We start from the raw sequence: 23,481 nt of genomic DNA, 5'->3' as shown, positions 1-23,481 counted from the left end.
CAACTTAGCGGGTCACTAGGTTCTACGGATTCCTCCCTCTGACCGGTAAGTTGGGTATGATAAAAGAATTCAGACTCCAAAAAATCTCAATTCATTGTAGTGAAAACCTGTTTATTTTTTGGATCAAAACATCTATACCCCTTTTGGTTTATCCCATATCCTATGAAGACACACTTAACTGCACAAGGAGAGAGTTTAGATCGTTCATGCTTTGGAATGTGAACAAAGACAGAGCTTCCAAAGATACGAAGTGGAAGGGATAGGGCAGCAGGGATAGAGGTCAGTTTGATTCGAAGATTGGAGCTTTGAGTTTCAGGATTTTTGTGGGAAGTCTGTTTAGGAGGTAGACAGATGTAGTGACAGCTTATGGCCAAAAGAATTTGGGAACTTTAGAATCGAGCATGATAGATCGAGTCATCTCTAGAATGATCCTATTTTACCTTTCAGCGACACCATTTTGTTCTGGGGTATAAGTACACGAGGTTTGGTGGATAAGACCTTTTTCAACAAAAAATTTGTTTCATTTGAGTGTTGACATATTCCCCCCATTGTCAGATCTAAGAATCCTAATATTTTTTTTAAACTGAGTTTGAATCATGTTGTAAAATTCTGTGAATTTTGAAAAAACATCAGACTTATTTTTGAGAAAATAAACCCATGTCATCCTTGTGCAATCATCAACAAACAAGACAAAATATTTTATCCCATTTCCCCCAATTACCGGTGACGGACCCCATACATCAGAGTGAATTAAGGAAAAAACAGACTCAACTCTAGTATTGCTGGATTTGAAAGAATGTCCGTGACTTTTCGCCAAAACACATGTTTTACAATTTAGAGAATCAAGTTTAGCAAAATGGGGAAATAAAATTTGCAGATAACCGAACGATGGGTGCCCTAACCGCCTATGCCATAGCCACGCCTCCCGTTCTGTAGTTCCGTGAGTCAACATCACCCTGCCAGTTTGAGCTATCTCGTCCACATAGTACAACCCGTGACGTTCAGTGCCACGCCCAATAATCGTCCCTGTCCGAATATCCTGGAGAAAACAAAACTTAGGATGCATTAGGAGAGCACAGTTCAGTACAGTTCTTGTGTAACTTGACTGATAGACATTAACTTTTGAGTCAAAGATGGGACGTATAAACAATTTGAAACTTTCAAGGTTGGAGATATTTGAACAGTGCCAGCCCTTTCAACCCTCGAGATTTCCCCATTAGCCGTTTCAACATGTGTCCTTCTAGACTCATGAAATGTTTCAAAATCCGACCTATCATATGTCATAGTGTCGGTGGCTCCACAATCAAAAATCTCCTATCTTTTTTTCTACTAATTTCCCGTACTTGACACGAAATGGAAATTTCAGGGTCATTTTCTAGGACGGAAAAATGATTTTGGCAAACAATATTATCATGCTCTTTTATGTGGGGTGTATTTTGCAAGGAATAACAGTTTTGGGGGGGATTTTGTGCAAAACTAATATTTTGGGGTTCAAACTGTAGTTTCTTAATTCGCCCTTGCTCTTTCTCCTTCATTTCCCGTCGGCTGTGTTTGAGTGGCCCACCATCCCGGGGCGGTCTCCGATTGTCCACTTATTCCTCCGGCGTAGGCAACCTCCCGGTTGCCCGCCGGAGGTTTTTTGCCTTGCGCCGTATCCCGTCCTCCGATCACCATTTTTCCCTTTGCGGTGGTGGATCGATTTCCCTTGTGGCCGTCCTCCCACCACTCTGGGAAACCGATGAGGTGAAAGCATGTCTCTCGTTTGTGCTTTGACATGCCACAGTGGGAGCATATCCCGGTTTCCCGCCGGAGGTTTTTTGCCTTGCGCCGTATCCCGTCCTCCGATCACCATTTTTCCCTTTGCGGTGGTGGATCGATTTCCCTTGTGGTCGTCCTCCCACCACTCTGGGAAACCGATGAGGTGAAAGCATGTCTCTCGTTTGTGCTTTGACATGCCACAGTGGGAGCATATCAGCTTTGATTTGTCGATTTTGGAGGTGCTCCGGTTTTGCAGCGGTGGTGCTGCCTTGTGCGGTGGTGGTGGTGGTCCTCTATTCGATCGAGGAAATTGGGCGGACCGTGGTGCTCCGCTGTACCGAGCTCCAAAACTCGACCCGATTTCGGAGAAGCCCGGCTCCTGGACTGCTGGTTTCCAAATGCAGGTTCGATTTTCTTCTTGCTTGATGGCGGCGAATGCCATTTCGGTAGTTGGCTTCGGGGATTCTTTGAGTAAATCTCGTTGAAGTCGATCATATTTCACATCTAATCCGGACAAGAATTGGTACAATTTCTTCTTCTCGTTCTCCCTTTGGTAAATTAATACTCCCTTGTTGCAGCATGTATATGGGTAAGGTTTTCTAATTTCGATACCTACCCATACGCTCTGCATTTCACTCCAGTACTCCTCTAGAGTTTGATTTTCTTGTGAATACCTGCTTACTTTTTTGTTGAGGTCGTAGACTTGAAGTGGGTCTGCTCTGACTTCGAAGGTGTGAGGCTTTTCCATACATCTTTTGTCGTTTGGTGTTGAGCAAACTGCATTACTAACTTTGGCTCCATGTTTTGGATGAGCCACGAGTATACTGTGTAATCGTCTGCCTGCCATTGCTTGAACTTGGGGTCATCGGGTAATGGTGGTGTTGACTCCCCTTCGAGGTGTTCCAGTTTTTCCCAACTGCCTATTGCGGTTCTCATCAATTGGGACCAAACTGGGAAATTCTTCCCATCGAGTTTGATTCCTACGTTTACTGTTTCAATGGTTTTCGACATTTTTGTGTGGTGCTCACTTGATTTTGGCTATTTTGGCTGTAGGGCTGGCTGGATTTGATCGGACTTTTGTCGGATCTTGGTTGAGGGGTTTGAGAAGGGTAGAACGATGATTAAATTTTTTTAGTCTGAGTTCAGAAAATTTAGGATTTTTTGATCGAAAAAACTGCTCTTGATACCATGTTGGTTGGGGAAGAATGAATTTTCATTTTGGATTGATTGAGGAAAGGTACATTTTACACTCCTATATATAGGAGTACAATATTAAATATGCCTAGGAAACTATAAACTTGGGACTATACCATATTAATGATATATTCCCTTGAGAATCTAAAAGCATCTTTTCCTATAACATTGAGACTCCAAAAAAACTCTTTTTCCAACAGATTTCTCAGTTCAATCTCTAATCGCAAAATCAGAATCGATCGATTCGGCAATGCCGTGAGTTGCGGTGGCGGAATTGGCGAAGAGGCAGTCGCTGCTGACAACGATGGCGGTGCAAAAATCGGAAGGATGGGGGAGACGGCGGGGAGAGCGCGACGGTGTGCTGCTGCTGCACCTGCGCAATGGTGCACCTCCTGATCCTCGTTGTGTTCCGCCTCCCGAGGGGGCTGTGGCGGAAGAAGAAGCGGTGGAATTCGCCGGAGGAGGCAGTGGAGATCGGATTTCCTCAGCAGTGACGAGGCGGAGGAAGGGGAGGAGGATCGGGGGGTGAAAACGACGTCGTTGATAGTGGGCGGCAAAACGGCGTCGTTTTATGTAGCGCCGGAAAATATGCCATGTCACGCTTCCGGCAAGCCACGTAGGATTAGTTTGTACCGGAAATTTACCGGGTCAGGTCGGATGGGAAATTTGCAACACCCGGTAAAGTTCATGACTTTTCAATTTTCATGCAACTTTTAAAGTTGATGGGAAAAACCAAACTTTTCCGAAAGTTCATGACATTTGAGGCAATTTATCCTTTTATAAATAAGTTTACTACTCGTTCGTCCCTCAAAAGTATGAACTATTTCCTTTTTAGTCCGTTTATGAAAAGTATGAAATTTCTAATTTAGAAAACTCTTTTACCTCTAATGAGTTGAGACTCATTCTCCATTAACAATATTTTAAAAACTTTTTCTTTCTATCTCTCTCTTACTTTTTCAATTATGCATTAAAACTCGTGTCAAATCAAATGTTCATACTCTTTGAAATCGGAAGGAGTATATGTGTATGATACTCTTTCAACTTCATTTCATTAGGTATACTTACAATTACACAATTTACATACTGTTCTAATAGGGTAAACCGTGACACGAGTTTTTCATGAAATGACAGTGCATTTAGATTAAAGACTATTTTTGTTGAGAAGATTCATCCCATAAGCTCAAAATTTATTTATAAAATTCATACTCTACCAGTCTCTAAAAAATAATTTTCTTTTATTATTTTAGTCCGTTTCATAAAATAACTAAATATATCCTATACTATTAATAAAGTATTATGCAATTTATTTATCAATACAAGGATGAACCTTTTAATTTAGTACTCTCTCCGTCCAATAATAGATGGCATAAAGAATGACATATGATTTTAGGAGATATTGTTTTGTATGTTAGACATAAAGAGAAAATAATATAATTAATATTATGTGAGAGAACTTAAAAAAAATCTGACATCTTTTATAAGACAAACTAAAAATGAAAGTAGTCTATTATGGGACGGAGAAAGTACTAATAAACGAAAAGAGAAGGTCCCATTAATATTATTTTAATTATTTTTATTTTTATAAAATATTATTATTAATTTTACATTAAAATTTGTGATCTATAAAGTTTATATTTATAATTAAAATTTGTGATCTATAAAGTTTATATTTATATAAAAAAGCGAAAGAAAGAAAAATATGTTTGGCGGGAAGCTTGAATATGGTTGGCGGGGAGCTTGTTCCCAGCCATTTTGGGAAAGGGATCTTCAAGAATCATATAATTGACAAAAATTAAAGAATTTGATTTAGCATACCATGTATAGCAGGACTAATTACCATGATTGTTTCTTAATTCTTACCATATAAGTAAGTGTAATCTTTAGCCTAGAGGCAGCAAAATCATTGTTTACCAAGCCTCAAATTTACATACAATCATCGATAAATTCAATAACATAGCAAAATTCAGTCAACATTTGTAACTACAGTGATCAAAGCATTCCAACTGGTCACCGAGAAACTCGTTTTTTTTCCGGCGACATGTCAAGGGACAGAGGTAGTGCAGCTGTGGCTCTCCTGCCGTGCGAAGAAATCGCTCTCCGCGGACACATCAAGTCCGTCTCAATCGGCAAAAAAACCCTCACCGACGACCACATAGTAAGCTCACTCCGCTTGTTATTCCCGGACACCTACTCCTGCCTCGATCGCAACCTCCTAGCCGAACGCGTCGCCAAAATCACCCACATCCAGCCCGCTCCGTCCTCAACGAAACGGCCAAAAATCAATGAGGTAACCGGCAGTTCATCGGAAAATGGCGATTGCAGTGGTGGTCCGAAATTGATTGGGGATTTAGGGCGGCGTGATGAATTAGGCGATGGCAGGAGTGAGAGTGAGAAACGTATTCGGCCAATTTTTAGGGATTTCTCGGGAATTAGAAGTGTGATTTCGAATTGGAGCGGGAGGTGGTTTGGCCACTGCATCATTTGAAGCTGCTGCGCCACCTCGGAGTCGAGCCTACTTCCCGAATTCTGCTGCACGGGCCGCCCAAGTGTGGGAAGACGACGTTGGCCCGAGCCGTTGCCAATGAGGCCAGACTGCCATTGTTCGAACTCTCTGTTGCTCAATTGTTGCGTGGAGATTTAGGTATTAATACATATTTCATGTAACTTTTGTGTGAAATTGGGCATATATTTATATATTATGATCATGTCGAATTTATACTTACATGACCACGCATTTGGAATTGCGTAGATATGCTAGAATTGTGTGCAACCTTTATACTGCCTTGCTAATGAGATTATGAGAAAATAAGTTTTGCTGAGGAACTTATTTTTCATTTGTTGCAGCTTATTTTTACAGTTTAGAAACTGTTTTATGGAGCTCATAAGCTTAACCAAACACCCTCTAAGGCTAACTTCTAAGTTATTCACTTCTACACCTCTTGCTAAACCCTTTTGTCACTAAGCTTTCTTACTTGGTCTAAACTCTAAATATGTGTACAGTTCATCTATCTAAGGGTTGTGTTTCATAGAACTAATCCTCAAGAATTAATATTTTGTTCCATCCCCCCCCTGACTTTTCTGAATTGTGTTCAGCTGCAGTAGAAGAAAAGATCGGAGGATTGTTCTTCGCAGCATGCACGAGAGCACCATCTGTTGTGTTCATTGATGAAATCGATGTGATGACTTCAGCAAAGATAAGTTCACTGAAGGAAGTAGAGTATCGTATAGTGTATCAGTTGATGGCTTTCATGGACGGGCGATACAGACCTACCGGACCAGTAAATCATGGTGTTAGTTCTGAAAGTACACTTGGCTATGTACTGGTGATTGGAGCAACCAATAGGCCTGGTGCTCTTGATACTTCCTTAAGGCGTCTGTTTGATCGCGAATTTGCTTTAGGTGTCCCAGATGAATATCAACGATGTGACATTCTGTCAGATCTAACGTGAATCTTAAGGTTGAAGTTGGTTTTGATCCCAGGAAATTAGCTAGGTCCACTATGGGTTATGTAGCAGGAGATTTGGTTGCTCTAGCAAAAAAGGCTGGTATGCTTGCTGTAGATAGTATCATTAGCAAGAGAACATCAGAGTATTACAAAGAACCGAGGCTCAGGGCTCAATATGAAGAATACAACAAACTACCATTTTACGATGCAGAATTGGAGAACCTCAGCATAACCATGGAACACTTTGTGGTAATCCTATTCTTGCACTCTCTTCAGAATTGAAATTTGCTGAAAGCTCCGGCTATAAACCAAAGTTTACCATATATTTTGTAAAAATAACTCCAAATTGATTATTTTTTCTACCTCTGTTGTTTAGAGTTCTCCATCATTTCTAATTTGTTGCTATTAATATGTTCTTGTAACTTATTGGGTTGTGTTGTCACCTGTGATTTTTCCATTCAACTGAGGGCAGGAAGCTGGTAAGATGGTTCAGCCGTCTTCTATTATGAAAGAATTTTTCACCCCACTATATGCAAAGTGGGATGATGTTGGAGGCCTTCAAGCATTGAAATTGGAGTTTGAACGCCGTGTAGTCAAACGGTTAAAGTATCGTCAAGTTTATGAGGTAGTTTCCTTTCTTATTTGTTGTTCTGAAATATAGTTGAAGGCCAAGCATTGGTATTATCATCATCATATAGTTTTTTCAATCTTATGAAGTTTCGTGAGCTTTCTAAGGTAGTATTGTTTCCTAATTTATTTATCTTCTCATTAGGCAACTTATCTCAACTTTTCACATATTTATATGTCAAGCCTCCATGTGTCATGCTTTATCTTCTATCAAACTTTATTGCATTAATTTTGTTATTTTTTTACGTTATGTTCTTTTTTCCTCATTTGGTGTTTTTCCAACTAGATTTTTGTGAGAGTGATTTTAAGGCCCGCTGCTCAATCTGTGCAATCAAGAATTTTGAGGTTTTCATCTTTATTTTAAACATAGGCTTACTTCTCTTTATCAAACTTTACCAGTATTGCCAAACTAATATGAGTTTACCTTGTATTCAAACTTTAGTCGGTTGAGTAATATCACTGAGAATAAAAGCTCGGTGACAGAAGATTTCCTTATTATCCTTTTTTCTTGCTTGACTCTTGGATATTCACATTTTATCACCTTTTCCACTCTTTTTCACATGTGCTGTAATATGGATAGTTTTCCCTGGGCATGCCTCTTTTCCCCCACTTCATCTTTTCCAGTATTTTCTTATCCCTTCATTCTTATGCTATATTTACAACCAAAGGGATCATACCCTACTAAGTTTTATCTTTTTCATAGGATCTAAAAACGTGCGCCCTTAGCTCCTTTTTCCTTTGTGGCCCTTCTGGCTGTGGAAAGACATTGCTTGTCAAGGCTGTGGCTAAAGAAGCAGGAGCAACTTTCATGTGTACCGGCAACAATCATTGGTTTCTTATTTAGTCACATTTCATCTTATTTAGTCACATTTCATCTTATTTAGTTGGCAACAATCATTGGTTTCTTATTTTGTTACTTGTATTTACCATGAAGGCCCGGCATCTGATGAAATTCGGCGATCAGTGCGAGATGGTGGTGCACAACATATTTAGTTATGCAAGCACTCACGTCCCATGTGTACTTTTCTTCGATGAGGTACTTCTCTTTACATTTTTTTTGTCTCACCATGAGGTATTTCCCGTAACTGAAAAATAAATTAACCTTTATTGAATGTCCTTTTCTACAGTTGGACGTAGTGGCCTCATGTGACGATGTACCACGATGGCCGGACTTTAGTCAGGTCTGTGAATGGCATTTCTTCAATGCTGCCTTTGCTATTAAGTATTAATATATCTGTCAATCAACATATGCGCACATATTTAGCAAAAAAGAGGATGATGATTTTTCATACTGCAGCTAATATCTGAGCTGAGTGATACAGAAATAATGATGGAAAGTGTTCTTGTGTTTGGTGCAACAAACAGGTACGGGATGCTTCATGGTTCATCATTTATTTTTCTTTTCGTAGAGTATCAATAATGGTTCTCGATTTACTCTCACTTCTTGTGCCTTTGTATTGACATCTTTTATCTTGCCGGCAATATTGCAGGCCTGAAATCGTGAATCATTCTGAACTCATCGAAACACAGTTTGATAAGATCCTGTATGTTCCTCTCCCTACTCCAGAAGAGCGAGGTGAGATATTGAAAGCTCTTGCTCGATGCAAGCCAATAGATGCCGATGTGGACCTGATGGCCCTAGGAAACAACGTGGCTTGCCAAAATTTTAGTGGTCGTGATCTATTTGCTTTGGTAAGTCCCAACTCCTTATGACTGAAGAAAGCTATTGGTTTTATATGTTTTACCATTGTGGTTCATAGTTTATGATATAGTATTTACCTATTTAGCCTAAAATCCAATGTGATTTTTGGTAACAATTTTCATGCACAAACGAGGTAAGTAGAAAATTCTGATAAGCTTTAAATTTTTTATAATCGATAGATGACAGAAGCTTCTAAGTTCGCCATTGATCGACCAGCATTGTCTGTTGGGAGTTGCATGACAATCAAAGATGCAGATTTCAAGAGCGCGTTGGCGAAAGTCTCCCCTTCTCTCTCAGCCACGGTGCTGCTACTGTTTTGCTACCGTGTTTTTCCCTTTTACTGAGTTGTTTATTCGCCTCATGGTCTTGATTTTGTGTGTGTGCAGGAAGTCAAGAACTGGGAGGTCCAGTCCAAGAAGATTGATGTTCATAGCAGTTCTGTGATGGACTGGTAGCAAATCAAAGCAGTCTTTTAGGTAATATGTTAACTTATTTTTGTGCTTGTTATATGTATGTGTGTGAATGATGTGAGTTTTCATTGCATCTTTTGGAGCATTTTAGTTAATGTTACAAAAAATTTGTGTGAGACTGCCAAAATAGCGATATGAACTGGATTCAATCTCGTATCAGTTGGCCCGATTGAGAATTTGTTAGTGCTGGAATTTGGTAAACGTGGTATATAATGAACTTTTATTCCAAAATTCATTACATTGACACCCACAGCCATTGAGATAAAGAGCATGCACACAGGGAACCACACAAGCTAAACTAGACCACTATTTATATCACTCTCTTATAGAAAACACATACTCGCTCCGTCCCATAATAGATGGCACACTTGGGGATTGGCATGAGATTTTGGGTGATGTTTTGTGTGTTAGGTGTTGAGAGAAAATAATATATTTATATTAATGTGAGAGGGAGCTTTATCCAAAAAAAAAGGAAATATGACATCTTTGTGGGACAAACTAAAGAGGAAAGGAAAGTGTGACATCTATTATGGGACGGAGGGAGTATAACATTTCCAACACTACTGCCTTCTGACTCGATTCCTTGCTGCTACTCTTCTTACACGCCATGTCTTGAACAACCTCTTCTATTTTCCAGAAGTATTTCTCTCTGAAGGTTCGGCGGAATAAAAGTAGCCACAATGATTCCTACTCCAACTGCAGCACACACATATTCCCACTGTATCTCCTTCTCTTCCCCATTTTCATCATATCACGGTGGTGGTACATTAGTATCAATGCAACTTATGTCGAGAGGTAAACCGCATAACCCTGAATTTCCTTCAAATGAATCAGCCGAGAATGTTGAGTTTGTCGCCCTTTTTGAGATCGCTCCAACAAGCTTATTGTAGGAGTGGTTCAATTTTGAGAGGAATGTGAGCCCTCCAAGCTCCTCCAGGATTGAGCCTACTAGTTAGCCCACAGAGAGGTCGAGTGATTCGAGATTCTTAAATTAACCAAATGATTTTGGGATGCTTCCATTGAGGGCATTGTGGGAGAAGTTAAGATGATGAAATGAGGTAAGATTACCAATTGTATTTGGTAACTTTCTGTAGAAACTTTTGGAAGATAGATTCATGGCACTAAAGTCTTCCCAGATGGTTTGAAACTCCAACATTTGCCCTGTCACGATTATTGTCATGCCAACTTCGTAGAAGCCATGGTCGTCTTCCAAATTTCCATCATTCGATAGCACCATAGCTTGTGTGTCCAGCTAGAGAAGTTACTGATTCCAAACTCCCACTAAAATGATTGAAAGATATATCAAGAATTCTGAGAGATGGCCAACTAGTGGGACATCTTAAATCACCACGGAACCTATTGGAGTGCAAAACAAGAGCAACCAAACCCGATGTTCGAGTGCATGGGAAAGTGTCGTTAATCATGTTGTTCCCAAACATTCATGTGCCACAAAGACTTGCAACTTTCGAGGGACTTTGGGATCTTCCCTTGTTGAGATCCGAATATTGTAGCCCACAATCCATAGGATAAATATCTCGAATGTTGCCCCTGATGTTGTTACAACTCAGATCGATCTTCTTAATGTTTATAAGTAGGCAAGTTACTGAATTCTACATTGGTAATCAACAGATGAACCATTTCACATTGAAGCCACCAAAAACAGAGCTTCCAACCTCAAACTAACTTTAACAATAAGGCAATTTACCTTGCACAAACTTACATGCATGCACGTTAAGAGGGAGAGGTAAATGGATAGGTAAAATTTGGAGATGTTCTAAACGAGTGCATATAAGCACAATTAGCGTGACCTCACAATTATAACATACGGACATAGAAATTTCTCTAACCAAAATCCAAATCAGGAGGACAAATAAACACATGGAATATCCCTGTTTAGAAGCCATAGTTACACAGGCATGATTTTCACGCATTTCCAATGTGTTCATCGACACCCGCATAATGAATGGTAGAGGGCAGTCCTCTACGAGCAACTCTAGCTAACAAACACAAGAAATAAATTTATAGAAATCACAAAACTCTATCTGTGCACATTATTCAGCTCCTTCAGTCAAATAAAAATACAAGGGCCAGCAAAAATTTGCATACAGAATGATATAATCCAATTTCCCAGCAAAAATTCAATTACAAACAGAAAACCATAAGACAATCAGCTCATAATGTATGCACAAATTCATATGATTATCAAATTCGATATATACACTCATCTGTATGAAAATATCCATACAATAGCTACAGCTGTGGAGAACTATTGGATTCACTGCAATTAGAAAATCATGCTCCATATGAATTACTAAAAATTAAAAAGAAACAAAGCCCTAATTCAATTTTATTTCTGACTATTCGATTTTAAATTTGGCGCCTTTTTATTTGAGGGATGTGGTGGGAAAATGGGACGGGAAAATGAGATATTCTGAAAATTTCAAAAATATAGGGGTCGTCGCCTGGCAATTCCTGCAAATTATGGGTAATGTATAAATTTATTTATTTTATTTGTTAGTGAAAGATAAAATATTTGAGATAAAGACAAAATGATATTTATCAAATCATAGACAAAATGTGAAAATGCATTTCAGCATTGGACTTTATTGCTAGCTCTCAAACATGAATTAGTGTTTTTTAGTTATCATTTATAACTAGAGTATTCTCAATTTTGAATTCAAAGTTTTATAGTAATATTTTTTAGTTATATATTAAATTAAGTATTTTATATTAATTTCATATCGACCGTATTTTAGTATTGAAGAATGTATGGTGTTAAGAATTTGTTGTAGGAACATATGTAAGTGTTGTAATTAAAATATTTTCACGTTGATTTAATTTAAATTTAATTAATTTTATACTTACAATTATTTAATTTACTGTTAATATATATATATATTTTTTTTAATTTCATATAATGATGCTGTTTATTATTTTATTTAGTTTGGACTAAAGTCTAATTTTAGTCCCTTACATTTGCTCTAAAAAATTTTTTGGTTTCATACATTAAGTTTGTGACCATTTGGTCCCTAATATATTGTTTTGGTACCTTTTGGTCCCAAACATATTCTTTTGGTCCAAATAACTAGTTTTTGTTAAAATTAACAGTCAAAATGTTTGATCAATTTAATAACTTACTTATAATCTAGGACTAAAGTCCAATTTTGGTCCCATACATTTTTCATAAAATTCTTTTCGGGTGCCATACATTAAGTTTGTGACCTTGTTTGGAATCAAAATGTACCAAAATAATATGTTAGAGACCAAAAGGTCACAAATTTAATGTATGTGACCAAAAAGAATTTTAGGGCAAATGTAAGGGACCAAAATTGGACTTTAGTCTTTAGTTTTTAACAATGTTAAAATAATAGAACGAAAATAATTAAGTCGTGGGGGTTAACACTACCAAGTTTTAAATCTCTAGAAATACCATATACTCTCTCTGTCCCACAAGAATATGCATTCTTTCATTTTTAGTCCGTCTCACAAAAATATGCACATTCTAATTTTGAAAATAATTTTTTTTCTACCTCTATCTTACTTTACAAATTTTGCATTGAAACTCGTTCCAAATCCAAAATACATATTCTTTGGGAATGGAGTGAGAACAATGAGCAGGAACTTAATATAGAACATAAACAATAAAATCAGAATACTTGAATCATAGAAATTCAATAACTACTGCAGCTTACCATAACGAGCCCGGCGAAGTAGGCGGACAACAAGGAAGTGCAAAAGGAGATCTGGCAAGGCAGGCGAGCGACAATGCGACAACGTTGGAGCAACGAGACAGGCTGACGGTAAGGCGGTGAGGCATGCGAGGCGGGGCGGAGGTGCGGCGAGTTATGCAATCGTTATAACTTTGAAGTGGTGGTATGCAATTAGAGAGAAACCTTCTTAATTTTTTATGCTTTCGGACATACTTAATATACTATTATTATTATTTTTTTTGGAAAAATGATCAATAACGATTTCTATTTATTCTCGTGATGACTTGAGATCCTAATCTATTGGATTGAGAAAAACGTTTTATCAATTGAACTGCGCTTCATTGTCATCTTATTTTTTTATTGTACAGAATGTGTTCAAATAAACAATAAGCAAGGTTTTTGTAATTAAAAATTTAAGATAATTTATAATAAAAATATTTAGGAATAAATGGAATAAATAAGAGAAAAGCAGAAAATTCTAGAAGAGAAAAAAATAGGATGAAAACTATAGAATAAATTCATATGTAGTCTATATATATGCTTATTGTAAATATTTTGTGTAGAGAAGTATTCTACTGTGCAAATGAGCGCCTTATTTGCGCTGACACGCACGTGTTAGTGACGTCATCAACTTTTTATATATTTTTTTATTATCCTCTTCCTCTCGCCGAAGCTATTTCTCTCTCTAGTCTCTACATGTTATCTTTCCAGTTGGAAAGAGAAACCCAACTCTATAAATATTTTTGCGTGTTAGGATCTATAAACAATTTGTCCTATTCGCTCATTTTGGGTGAGTATCAATTAGGGTTGTATTGTTCTGAGTTTTTCTGGGAAAGATTCATGGTGGAAATTATCATAGATTAGAAGTAGAAATGAGGAAGAATTTGAGTTGTGGGCAATTTGGAGCACCACCCAAATTCAATCCTGAATTGGACAGATCAAATAGGTGGATCAGTGTAACACACCTTTTTATATATTTTTGTGAGCAATTTATAGTGAGAGAAATCAATGTAATGAAGCAATTTTTTGTGGTGTTTCAAAAGAATAGCGGCGAAAACTTGACATTTACATTTTTTAATTATTAGAGTTGCAATTAGGGGTGGCAAAATGGATAGCGGATTTTTTGTGGTGTTTCAAAAGAATAGCGGCGAAAACTTTACATTTACATTTTTTAGATCATTAGAGTTGCAATTAGGGGTCGCAAAATGGATAGCGGGTAATGGGAAATTCCCATCTCGACCCATTACCCGCCGGGTATTGGGTACCCGCTACCCGATGATAACGGGAAACGGGACGGGATCGGGTAGTGTGTTTTAGAGTATTGCGGGTAGCGGGTATACCCATTACCCGCGCGGGTATACCCGTTAGTCCCAATAATACCCGCTATTATTAGCATTAGTCATATTCCATCTTTTAACACTCCCTCCATTCCATATTAATAGAGGCGTTTCAAATTGGTAAAGTAGAGAAAAAAAAGTAAATAGTTAAATAATAAAAGTCATATACGCACTCATTTTGAAAAATTAAAAATAAATAGTTAGAATGGAGAAAAAATAAAATAAGAGAGATAATAACATAGAGAAGAGTATTTATATTACTCCCTCCGTCCCAGAGAAGTTGGCACACTTTCCTTTTTAGTTTGTCCCACAAAAGATGTCACATTTCCCTTTTTGGAAAAAGTTCTCTCTCACATGAATATAAAAATTATATTTTCTCTCTCCATTTAACACACAAAACAAAACCTCCTAAAATCCCGTGCCATTTTCAAAGTATGCCAACTTCTCTGGGACGGAGGGAGTATTATATTTCCAAAATGAGTGAAGAAAATGAAATGCCGCAATTAAGGCCGAACAATGAGAGTACTTTATATAATCTAAGAGTTCTTTTAAAACATTTTTATATTCCAACGAACATACAATTGAAAACTCATCGGAACTAGCTATAGAGTGTCCCCTCACTTTTATTCTCAATCTATTCAACGTTTACCATCGATATTAATAAAGTAAATTAAGGAACATTGACGGTTATTATGGTTTTCAAATTTTTTATTAGGATTTCGTGTCGGGTACGGGTACCCGCAATGTCGGGTACGGGATACCCGACACGGGTATCGGGTAATCCCGGTATGTCACGGGGCGGGTAATGAGACAACAAATTTGGCTAAAATCGGGTACGGGTACCCGCGGGTAACCCGTTTCGCCACCCCTAGTTGCAATGCATTTGTTTAATTCTTTTGGCCGTTTGGAATTCATAGGTTAAAATTAAAATCGATTGTTTTTGAACTTGTTGAATTGTTCTTTTTACTGCATATGTTATGCTTAAAACTGAAGTTGCAGACTTGCATATGGGAGACGAGCCAATATAAATAAGATTTTCAAAATTAGAAAAAAATAAAGACAAATTAAAAGATTTTTTGTGACAATGAAAACTGGGGAAGTTACATAGGAGTACTTCTAAGAGAAGTGAAAGAATTTGTAACTCTATATACTTAATTTTTCAGTATATGGGTTCTTAAATTTCCGAAGAAGACAAAGTGAAGCATAAATGAATAGAATAAATTAAATAAAAAAATGTTGATGTTGCTGACACATGTGTCGTGCAAATGAGGCGCTCATATTTGTTGCCCAACAAACACTTCTCATTTTGTGTATACGTTAAGTTTGACAAGTTTAGTTTTTTTTAGTTTTAAAATCCAAGTAATGATAAAGTGATACTCCATTAAACAATTTCTTCAACTACATGAAAACAAAAAAACAATGAACCGTGCCCAATATTTAACAAGTGGTGTGATGCTCAGATTATCCGCAGCTTCGTAAAACTGGGCCAGACATTTGAGTGGCATCTAACAGAGATCCTTGATCAAACAATTCTTGAGTTTTGAATTTTCTCCATTGATGATCAGAAAGATAATATCTTTTCTTAGAATGTTTTTCTTACCAAAATTCAACTTGCAAAATACACTTGTGAGGCTTCTCGAGTTTAACAGCTTGGTTAGAATATTTGCTAATTGATCTTCTTTTCAACATTCCCCCTCAGATTAAGTATCGAGTTGATATGGAATTATTCAAAACTTGAAATATGCTAAGGCCAGCAAACCTCACATGCTTCATACTTCTGATTTTGACTTTCTGCTATCTTTTTAAGCTATATTTTACATATTATTCACAAAATATCTAAAAATATCAAAACGGATAAAATGTATAAGTTATGGACATATATTGCAATTATGACATTCAATAGACTAAATAAATACCTTAAAATAGTGTAAAACCTCGTACTATCAAGGTCTTTGACAAGAAAAATGACAAAACTGACATTACAACGTACCAACGAGTGCACTACAACTAGGAAGCCTTGTATTTGTAGAGGTCAATGACCCTGATATACTTTTTTATCATTAAAAAGTGACAAATACTTTTTAAAAAGTAAAACATTCTAAAAAAAAAAAGTATACAGAAAGGTAAAATATTAAAATAATAGTACAAAATGCATTAAAAACATGAAGTATAATACCTTCTCAAATTCTCTCTCTCCTTGGAGGTTTGTAAATATATTAGTTATAAGATTTTATCTCTTCATTGACGGAGAGATATCTCTTCAAAATGAAAAAATGTATAATACTTTCTTAAATACATCTTTGGAGAATGATTTTTCATGAAAAAATGTAAATATAATAGTTATATTACTTTATCTCTTTATTACCTATTCTCTTGGAGATGCTTTAAAGTCCATTACCTCTACTTTTTCTTGGAGATGCTCTTAAGGTAGTGTTAATAGATAGTGAGACCCATAATATTATACGGATAATAAATAACTTTTCACGCATGGAAATACTTATATTTTTATGGAACAGGAATGAAAAGTACGCATTTTATTAAATACTACATTGTTTTCAACTAATTTGACATTCCTGATTGTTTTCTATTTCTATTAAAAAAAATTAAATTAAACGGGAGATGCATATGTATATCTTTTTCGCATTTTAATTGGTAATTTTGCCATACACTCAAACTTTGGGGAATATAATAAGATCATCTGAAACCCTAATTCTAAATTATCTAACAACCCGAAATCCCCTTTCTTTCAGCAGCCACCGATGGGCAGGCGACGCGGCAGCGGCGGCAGCTCTGTAAAACTGCATTCGAACAATGACCGAATTCTCCGCCGCCACATTGAATCCGCCGGGAAAAGCTACTCGACCGTCGACGAGCTGGTGGACCACCTCCGCTCCTCCTACCCGCACTACTCCCGCCACAAGCTCCGGCCGTTCACGAAGCATGTGGAAAGAGTAATTGCGATTCACGGCAAAAGCAACGCCGACACTGACCAGTCAAACGACGACGGCGATACTCCGATCGTGATCAAACGAAGGAAGTTAGACGATAAAGAGGAGAAGCTGCAGCAAATTGAAGCGGAGCACTTGAGGCGTCGGAGCGGCGACACGATCGACGGCTGCTCATCGTCCTCGCTGGCGTCGTCTGACTCTTCCGAAGGCGGCGGTTCTTCTGATGAGGAGGCGTCGACGTCGTCCGAGGACGCCGTGTATGGGGAGAAGGTCGAGCCAGAGTTTGATTTGATGAAGTCGATGTTGAGAGAGGGTTTGCGTCGGAAATCGGAGAAACTTGGGGTGGGAAGAGCTGTTAGTAAGGAGTCTGTTGAGGTGGAAGTGGTGGATAACAAGGGTGTGAAGGAGTTGAGTTTGATGAATGAGGAATCTAAATTAGGTCACGATGTTAATAGGAATGATAGCAAAAATGTGAATAAAAATCAGAGCAATGAGAATGTGATTATTGGACCAATGTTTAAGGATTTAGGTGGGATTAGTGAAGTAATTGAGGAATTGAAGATGGAGGTCATCGTGCCGTTGTATCATCCAAAGCTAGCTCACCACCTCGGGGTGAAGCCCATGGGTGGGATTTTATTGCACGGGCCACCGGGGTGTGGGAAAACGAAGTTGGCTCATGCCATTGCTAACGAGACGGGAGTGCCATTTTACAAAATTGGTGCCACTGAACTGGTGTCGGGAGTTTCTGGTATGGAATCGAGTTTACACATGTTAAACTTTCAATTTTGTTTGTTATAGTGATGCTTTGCTGCAATGATGCTATATTTAGGATATTATATTTGTGTGATTTTTTGCACGTTAATAGAATTCTATGGACTAGTTCACTTTTAGTACTGACGGCTGGGAGGATTCATATCAGGGTCATACTTCTTTAGTCTAGAATTTAGTGTGTATGGTTTGATTATTGAATTCCAGTTATTCATATTGTCTTCACTTTGTAGTCTAGAATCTAGAGAATATAACTTATTGTTTTTTTTATTGTGAATCTTTCTAGAGATTCATATTGTCTTCACTACAATAGAGAATATAACTTATTGTTTTTTTATTGTGAATCTTTCTAGGTGAATCGGAAGGGAACATAAGAGAGTTATTCGGAAAAGCATACAGGACGGCACCGTCTATAGTTTTCATTGATGAAATTGATGCAATTGCTTCAAAAAGGGATAATTCGCAGAGGGAAATGGAGAAACGCATCGTGACACAGTTGTTGACTAGCATGGATGAGTTACACGTGCCTGTAGAACCTACTGCCAATGATGCGAGTTCTGCAAGCTCTAATAGCACACCAGGCTATGTACTTGTGATTGGAGCCACGAATAGACCAGACGCCGTGGACCCTGCTTTGAGGAGGCCTGGACGATTTGATCGTGAAATTGCATTAGGAGTTCCTAATGAAGCTGCCCGGATTGAAATACTCTCCATGCTTACAAAGAATATTAGAGTTGAAGGTGCTATAGATATTCAGAAAATAGCTAGATTGACGCCAGGTTTTGCTGGAGCAGATTTGACAGCCCTAGCTCACAAGGCTGGTAACCTTGCAATGAAGAGAATTATAGACACGAGAAAGGATGAGCTGTCCATAGAAGAGAAGGACGAGGATCATAGCGAAGAATGGCTGAAGCGGCCGTGGTCAGATGATGAAATGGAGAATCTCTATATAACCATGGCTGATTTTGAGGTAACTTGTTCTCGTTTAAATCACACACTAATGAAACAACGAATGCTTTAAAGCATTGGTATTTGTATAATCATTTTCCATGTGTAAATCCTGATTTTGATTCTAGTCTCCTTTCTCCTTGTCATAATTTATACTAATATTATTTTGATGCACTTGATCAAATCTTCAAGTTCTCACTTATGGCAGGAAGCCGCTAAAATGATCCAACCTTCTTCGAGAAGAGAAGGGTTTTCTGACATACCGAATGTGAAGTGGGATGATGTTGGCGGCCTGCATTTGCTTAGAAAGGAGTTTGACCGTCATATAGTTAGACGTATAAAGTTTCCTGATGCTTATGCGGTAAATTTGTTTTGTTTCGTAGTCCTACTTTATTCAGCTTTAGCTGCGTAAATTGAGTTATGCTAGTGAAATCTGATTACTTCGATTGTTTCCTAATTATCTTTTATTTTAGTAAATCATACCAGTCTGCCGTTTTGTAAAACTTTTCCTACTTGTAGGATTTTGGGGTAAACTTAGCAACTGGATTTTTGCTTTACGGTCCTCCTGGCTGCGGAAAGACGTTGATTGCCAAGGCTGTGGCTAATGAAGCGGGAGCCAATTTTATACACATTAAGGTTCTTTTAAGTTAGTATTTACATAAATATAAATGGGAGGAAAATATTGTTTTACTAAAATTTTGTTTTTATTAAGGGTCCTGAACTCTTGAGTAAATATGTGGGTGAAACCGAGTTGGCAGTCCGCACATTATTCAGTCGAGCAAGGACATGTTCTCCATGCATAATTTTCTTCGATGAGGTACTCCCTTTCTCTTTATTTTAGTTTTTACTATTAGACATTTTAGTCCCAACATGTTTGATATAATTTTTCAACTACATATATTGTGCAATTTTTTACATTTGTCTCTAATGAAAAAACATAATGATAACATTGGTAATTTTGTCAAAGTTACTTAATTTTGAATCTGAAACATGTTGTAATTTACTACTCCGTATATAATAATATGCATAGGTGGTGTTCGGTTTCTTAGATAAAATAGTACCAAGATATAATTTAGGATTGAGTTGTGAGATTATTTTAGTTGGAGGGGATTGATTATGACTAATTATCCCATGGATGGAATTTCATGAACCAAACACACTACATATTTAATCCCGAGATATAATGTTGCAAACCAAACACCCCCGTATCATATTGTGATCAACTATAAAAATTCCTTTGTACTGCATAAGCTAGAATGACCTCTCTTGTACATGAAGTCCTTTTTTTTCATTGTTTCCTTCCTTTGCTAGAGAGAACAATTTTTTTAAAATATATATAAACTATACTTTGTCTCACCTTTCTGCTTATTGACTTTGTCGGTATGCTTTGGTAATTTCTCATCTCTGACTCTCAACATACTTTTTTCCATCAGGTGGATGCATTGACAACCAAGCGTGGTCAGCAAGGGGGATGGGTCGTTGAGCGACCCCTGAACCAGGTTAGCAAATAGTAGTGCTTAGTGCAAATTTTGTTCATTCCAAATATATTAATCTAAAACAGATAATGTCTTCCGCTGCAGCTGCTGATAGAACTGGATGGCTCAGAACAGAGAAGGGGTGTTTATGTAATCGGTGCTACAAATAGGTACTATATGGAATATCAAATTTCTTTCCTTCTACAGAATTGAGCCCTTCTGCCCTTATTTGACTGTTCTAATATTGCTGATTATTGGCAGGCCCGAAGTGATGGATGATGCAATGCTCCGACCAGGAAGGTTCGGAAAGATTATGTATGTTCCCCTCCCTAGTCCAGACGAACGAGGAATGATCTTAAAAGCCCTTGCTCGGAATAAGCCAGTTGATGCCAATTTGGACCTCATGGGTCTAGCCAAGGACAGTGGATGTGACAAATTTAGTGGCGCTGATCTCTCCGCTCTGGTTAGCCCCTTTTTCCCTTTCTTCTAATTATTCTGTCCCACAAAATTAATACATGTGTTGCTGAAATTGATCCCTATTCATCCTAAACACAAGGAGTGTAATAGTTTGATGAGAGATAATTTTAACCGAGTGCTTTTTGCTTTAACCCAACATTAGATGGACGAAGCTGCTATGATTGCGCTAGAAGATAAACTATCATCAATGGATACAAGTAGTAGCACACAGTGGACGATCAAAGAGACACATTTCATGAGCGCATTGAAGAAAATCTCGCCGTCTGTGTCGGACGAGGTGCCTCTTGTCATTAACTAGTGGAGTACGGCATTTCTTTCAAATTCTCACTTGTCATGTTTATCTTGCCTCATGGTCGCATATTTGTTTTTGGGTGCAGCAAATACAAGAATACAAGGGTTTTTTGAAAAAATTCAAGTCTCAATGAGAATCCTTCAATCCTCTCCTTTGAAGGGGAGACTCTTTTTGCAGCAGCAGAGGTTTGGTGTTATTTTTATAGAGAATCATTTTTGCATTTATTTAGGAAAAAAGATATATATTTATAGTAAGGTTAAGTTGATGATGAACCCCGGAGTTTTGTAACGGGATTTTGGCGGAGTATGGAAGTTGCCATGTGGCCGCCCTGGCCTGCAGGCAATCATCCACTTATTCGGTGTCTTCGAGCTGTATGTGGCATAATTATGCTATTTGATAAACAATATTACTATGTCCATATGTTACTCTTTCGGCTTCATTTCATTATGTACACTGACAATTACAGAGTGTGCATATTTCTGTTCCAATAGTTTGAAACGCAATAGAGTTTTATGTGAAATGTTTTCTTTCCTAGTTTTGTTATGAAAAAGATCCTCATAAGCTCAATATGTGTCTTTTTATAAAATTTATACTCCGTCTTTCCCAAAAATAGTTTTCTTTTCCCATTTTAGTTTGTTTCACGAAAAAGATTATCATAAGCTCAATGTGTGTTCATAAATGAACAACAAAGAGTTTAAAAGCATTGTGATTTGTGAAGGAAGATATTGATAATTACATGGATATTTTTTTAAGACGACCACTTGAAACACTAATAAATGAAGACAATCCATCTGATAGTAGAAGTGATATGTTGCTTGCAATGGATGATCTCTATCTCTGTGTCGGCCACTGCATCAGTTGAAGCATGATCTCTACCTTGGAGTCCGCTCGTATGTCTTGGATTATGCTGCATGAGTTGGTCTTGGCCTAACGCTTCTAGGGTCAGAGCAGCAAAAACTAGCAGCGAACAGAGATAGTCGAGACTGTAGGCAGCACAATCCACCGTTGCTGGAGATATATCCCCAGATTTTGGAACTGCCTTGCCAAACGTGTTCCCGTGCAACGTTCCAAATCCGCCATTCCTGCCAACCTGCTCACAAAATGTAAACAAAAAGCATTAGTCCCATGAGGCAAAAAGAATTCTTCTGAGGTATGAATATTTATATACCAGTATGCCATTGGAGAATCTGAGCAGCACGGGTAGACGAGCGTGTATGCAGCAATCTCCGTGTGTCGCCAATATGGCCTACGAAAGCTTGGCTGACAACATTTATCCCAAAAGTTGAGAATCTGATTAAGACAGCAGGGCCAGCAACAATCCACATTTTGTTGTTCTCATTCCATATCTTTTTCTTGAGATCTTCTCCATCGCGTTGCAGCAGCTGCTCCTTTATCGTTGCCTCCATTTATGATGATTCAATATATCTCTTCTGTGGAAGAAAACAGTAACTATTGCAACTATAAATTTCAGCCTAACAGAATTAATACAAGCATTATAGAATTTGTTAACAGAAGATCTCATAATTAACATGCTAGTAATTGAAAAAACATTTGAAGAATTACCTTAAGGTAGGTTACCTGAATGCACAACAAATTCATAAGTCAAAATCTGCGTAAATTATAAACTTCCTCGAAATGATTTCGAAAAGTTTCCACAGCACAAGATTGAGAGGATCAATATCTGAACTTTGTTGAAGGGATCATCTCATTATGAACACACCTAATCAGCCATGAAACCATGAATCAGCTTATAAAAAAATTACAGTAATCACTTGTTCGTCTTCTTCTTCAACTGCCGAATATGTATGATGCCAAAAAGAAAAGAGCAGATTTTCTTATTTTAAAACTAGGAACAATGCCAAGTAGAGCAGATTGCATGGGAGTGTATATGATAAGTATACACATATACAAAAGAGTTGTTAGCTCTGTTTTGTCATTTGTTTATTCATTTCTTGTGATACAGAAATAACGATGGAAGGTGTTCTTATGTTTGGTGCAACAAACAGGTAGGGGATGCTTCATGGTTCTTTTCACAGAGTATCAATGATGGTTCTCAATTTACTCTCGCTTCTTGTGCCTTTGTATTGACATCTTTTATCTTGCCGGCCATATTGCAGGCCTGAAACCATGAGTCATTCTGAACTCATCGAAACACAGTTTGATAAGCTCCAGTATGTTCCTCTCCCTACTCCAGAAGAGCGAGGTGCGATATTGAAAGCTCTTGCCCGATGCAAGTCCAATTTGATTTTTGGTAACAATATTCATGCAAAGATGAGGTAAGTGGAAAATTCTGATGAGCTTTGAATTTTGTATAATCGATAGATGACAGA

General features: G+C 37.7%; 3 protein-coding genes across 3 annotated transcripts; all 3 read left to right on the top strand.

Annotated features, from left to right (window-relative positions):
• Window positions 1-4,990: 4,990 nt before the first annotated feature.
• LOC125195055 (cell division control protein 48 homolog C-like) lies at window positions 4,991-6,508 on the top strand. Its single transcript, XM_048093258.1, has 3 exons — window positions 4,991-5,389; window positions 5,440-5,593; window positions 6,046-6,508. Exons 1-3 carry the CDS (start codon window positions 4,991-4,993, stop codon window positions 6,399-6,401), a joined length of 909 nt encoding a protein of 302 aa, XP_047949215.1. The 3' UTR covers window positions 6,402-6,508.
• On the top strand, window positions 6,452-10,613 carry LOC125195054 (cell division control protein 48 homolog C-like). Its single transcript, XM_048093257.1, has 11 exons — window positions 6,452-6,646; window positions 6,870-7,022; window positions 7,115-7,118; window positions 7,751-7,836; window positions 7,959-8,060; window positions 8,152-8,205; window positions 8,322-8,389; window positions 8,515-8,716; window positions 8,906-9,028; window positions 9,113-9,202; window positions 9,834-10,613. The coding sequence occupies exons 1-10, from the start codon at window positions 6,452-6,454 to the stop codon at window positions 9,179-9,181; spliced, it is 1,056 nt and encodes a 351-aa protein (XP_047949214.1). The 3' UTR covers window positions 9,182-9,202; window positions 9,834-10,613.
• Window positions 10,614-16,943: 6,330 nt separating this feature from the next.
• Window positions 16,944-21,590, top strand: LOC125195948 (cell division control protein 48 homolog C). The gene is made up of 10 exons (XM_048094250.1): window positions 16,944-17,939; window positions 18,313-18,929; window positions 19,116-19,268; window positions 19,427-19,543; window positions 19,620-19,724; window positions 20,341-20,406; window positions 20,488-20,552; window positions 20,644-20,845; window positions 21,002-21,136; window positions 21,237-21,590. The coding sequence occupies exons 1-10, from the start codon at window positions 17,003-17,005 to the stop codon at window positions 21,282-21,284; spliced, it is 2,445 nt and encodes an 814-aa protein (XP_047950207.1). The 5' UTR covers window positions 16,944-17,002; the 3' UTR covers window positions 21,285-21,590.
• The last annotated feature ends 1,891 nt before the right edge of the window (window positions 21,591-23,481 follow it).

The sequence above is a fragment of the Salvia hispanica genome, chromosome 6, assembly GCF_023119035.1.
Source record: "Salvia hispanica cultivar TCC Black 2014 chromosome 6, UniMelb_Shisp_WGS_1.0, whole genome shotgun sequence".
NCBI classification, from domain to species: domain Eukaryota; kingdom Viridiplantae; phylum Streptophyta; class Magnoliopsida; order Lamiales; family Lamiaceae; genus Salvia; species Salvia hispanica.
The sequence above is the reverse complement of the archived record's forward strand: the minus strand, read 5'-3'. Positions and strand labels throughout refer to the sequence as shown.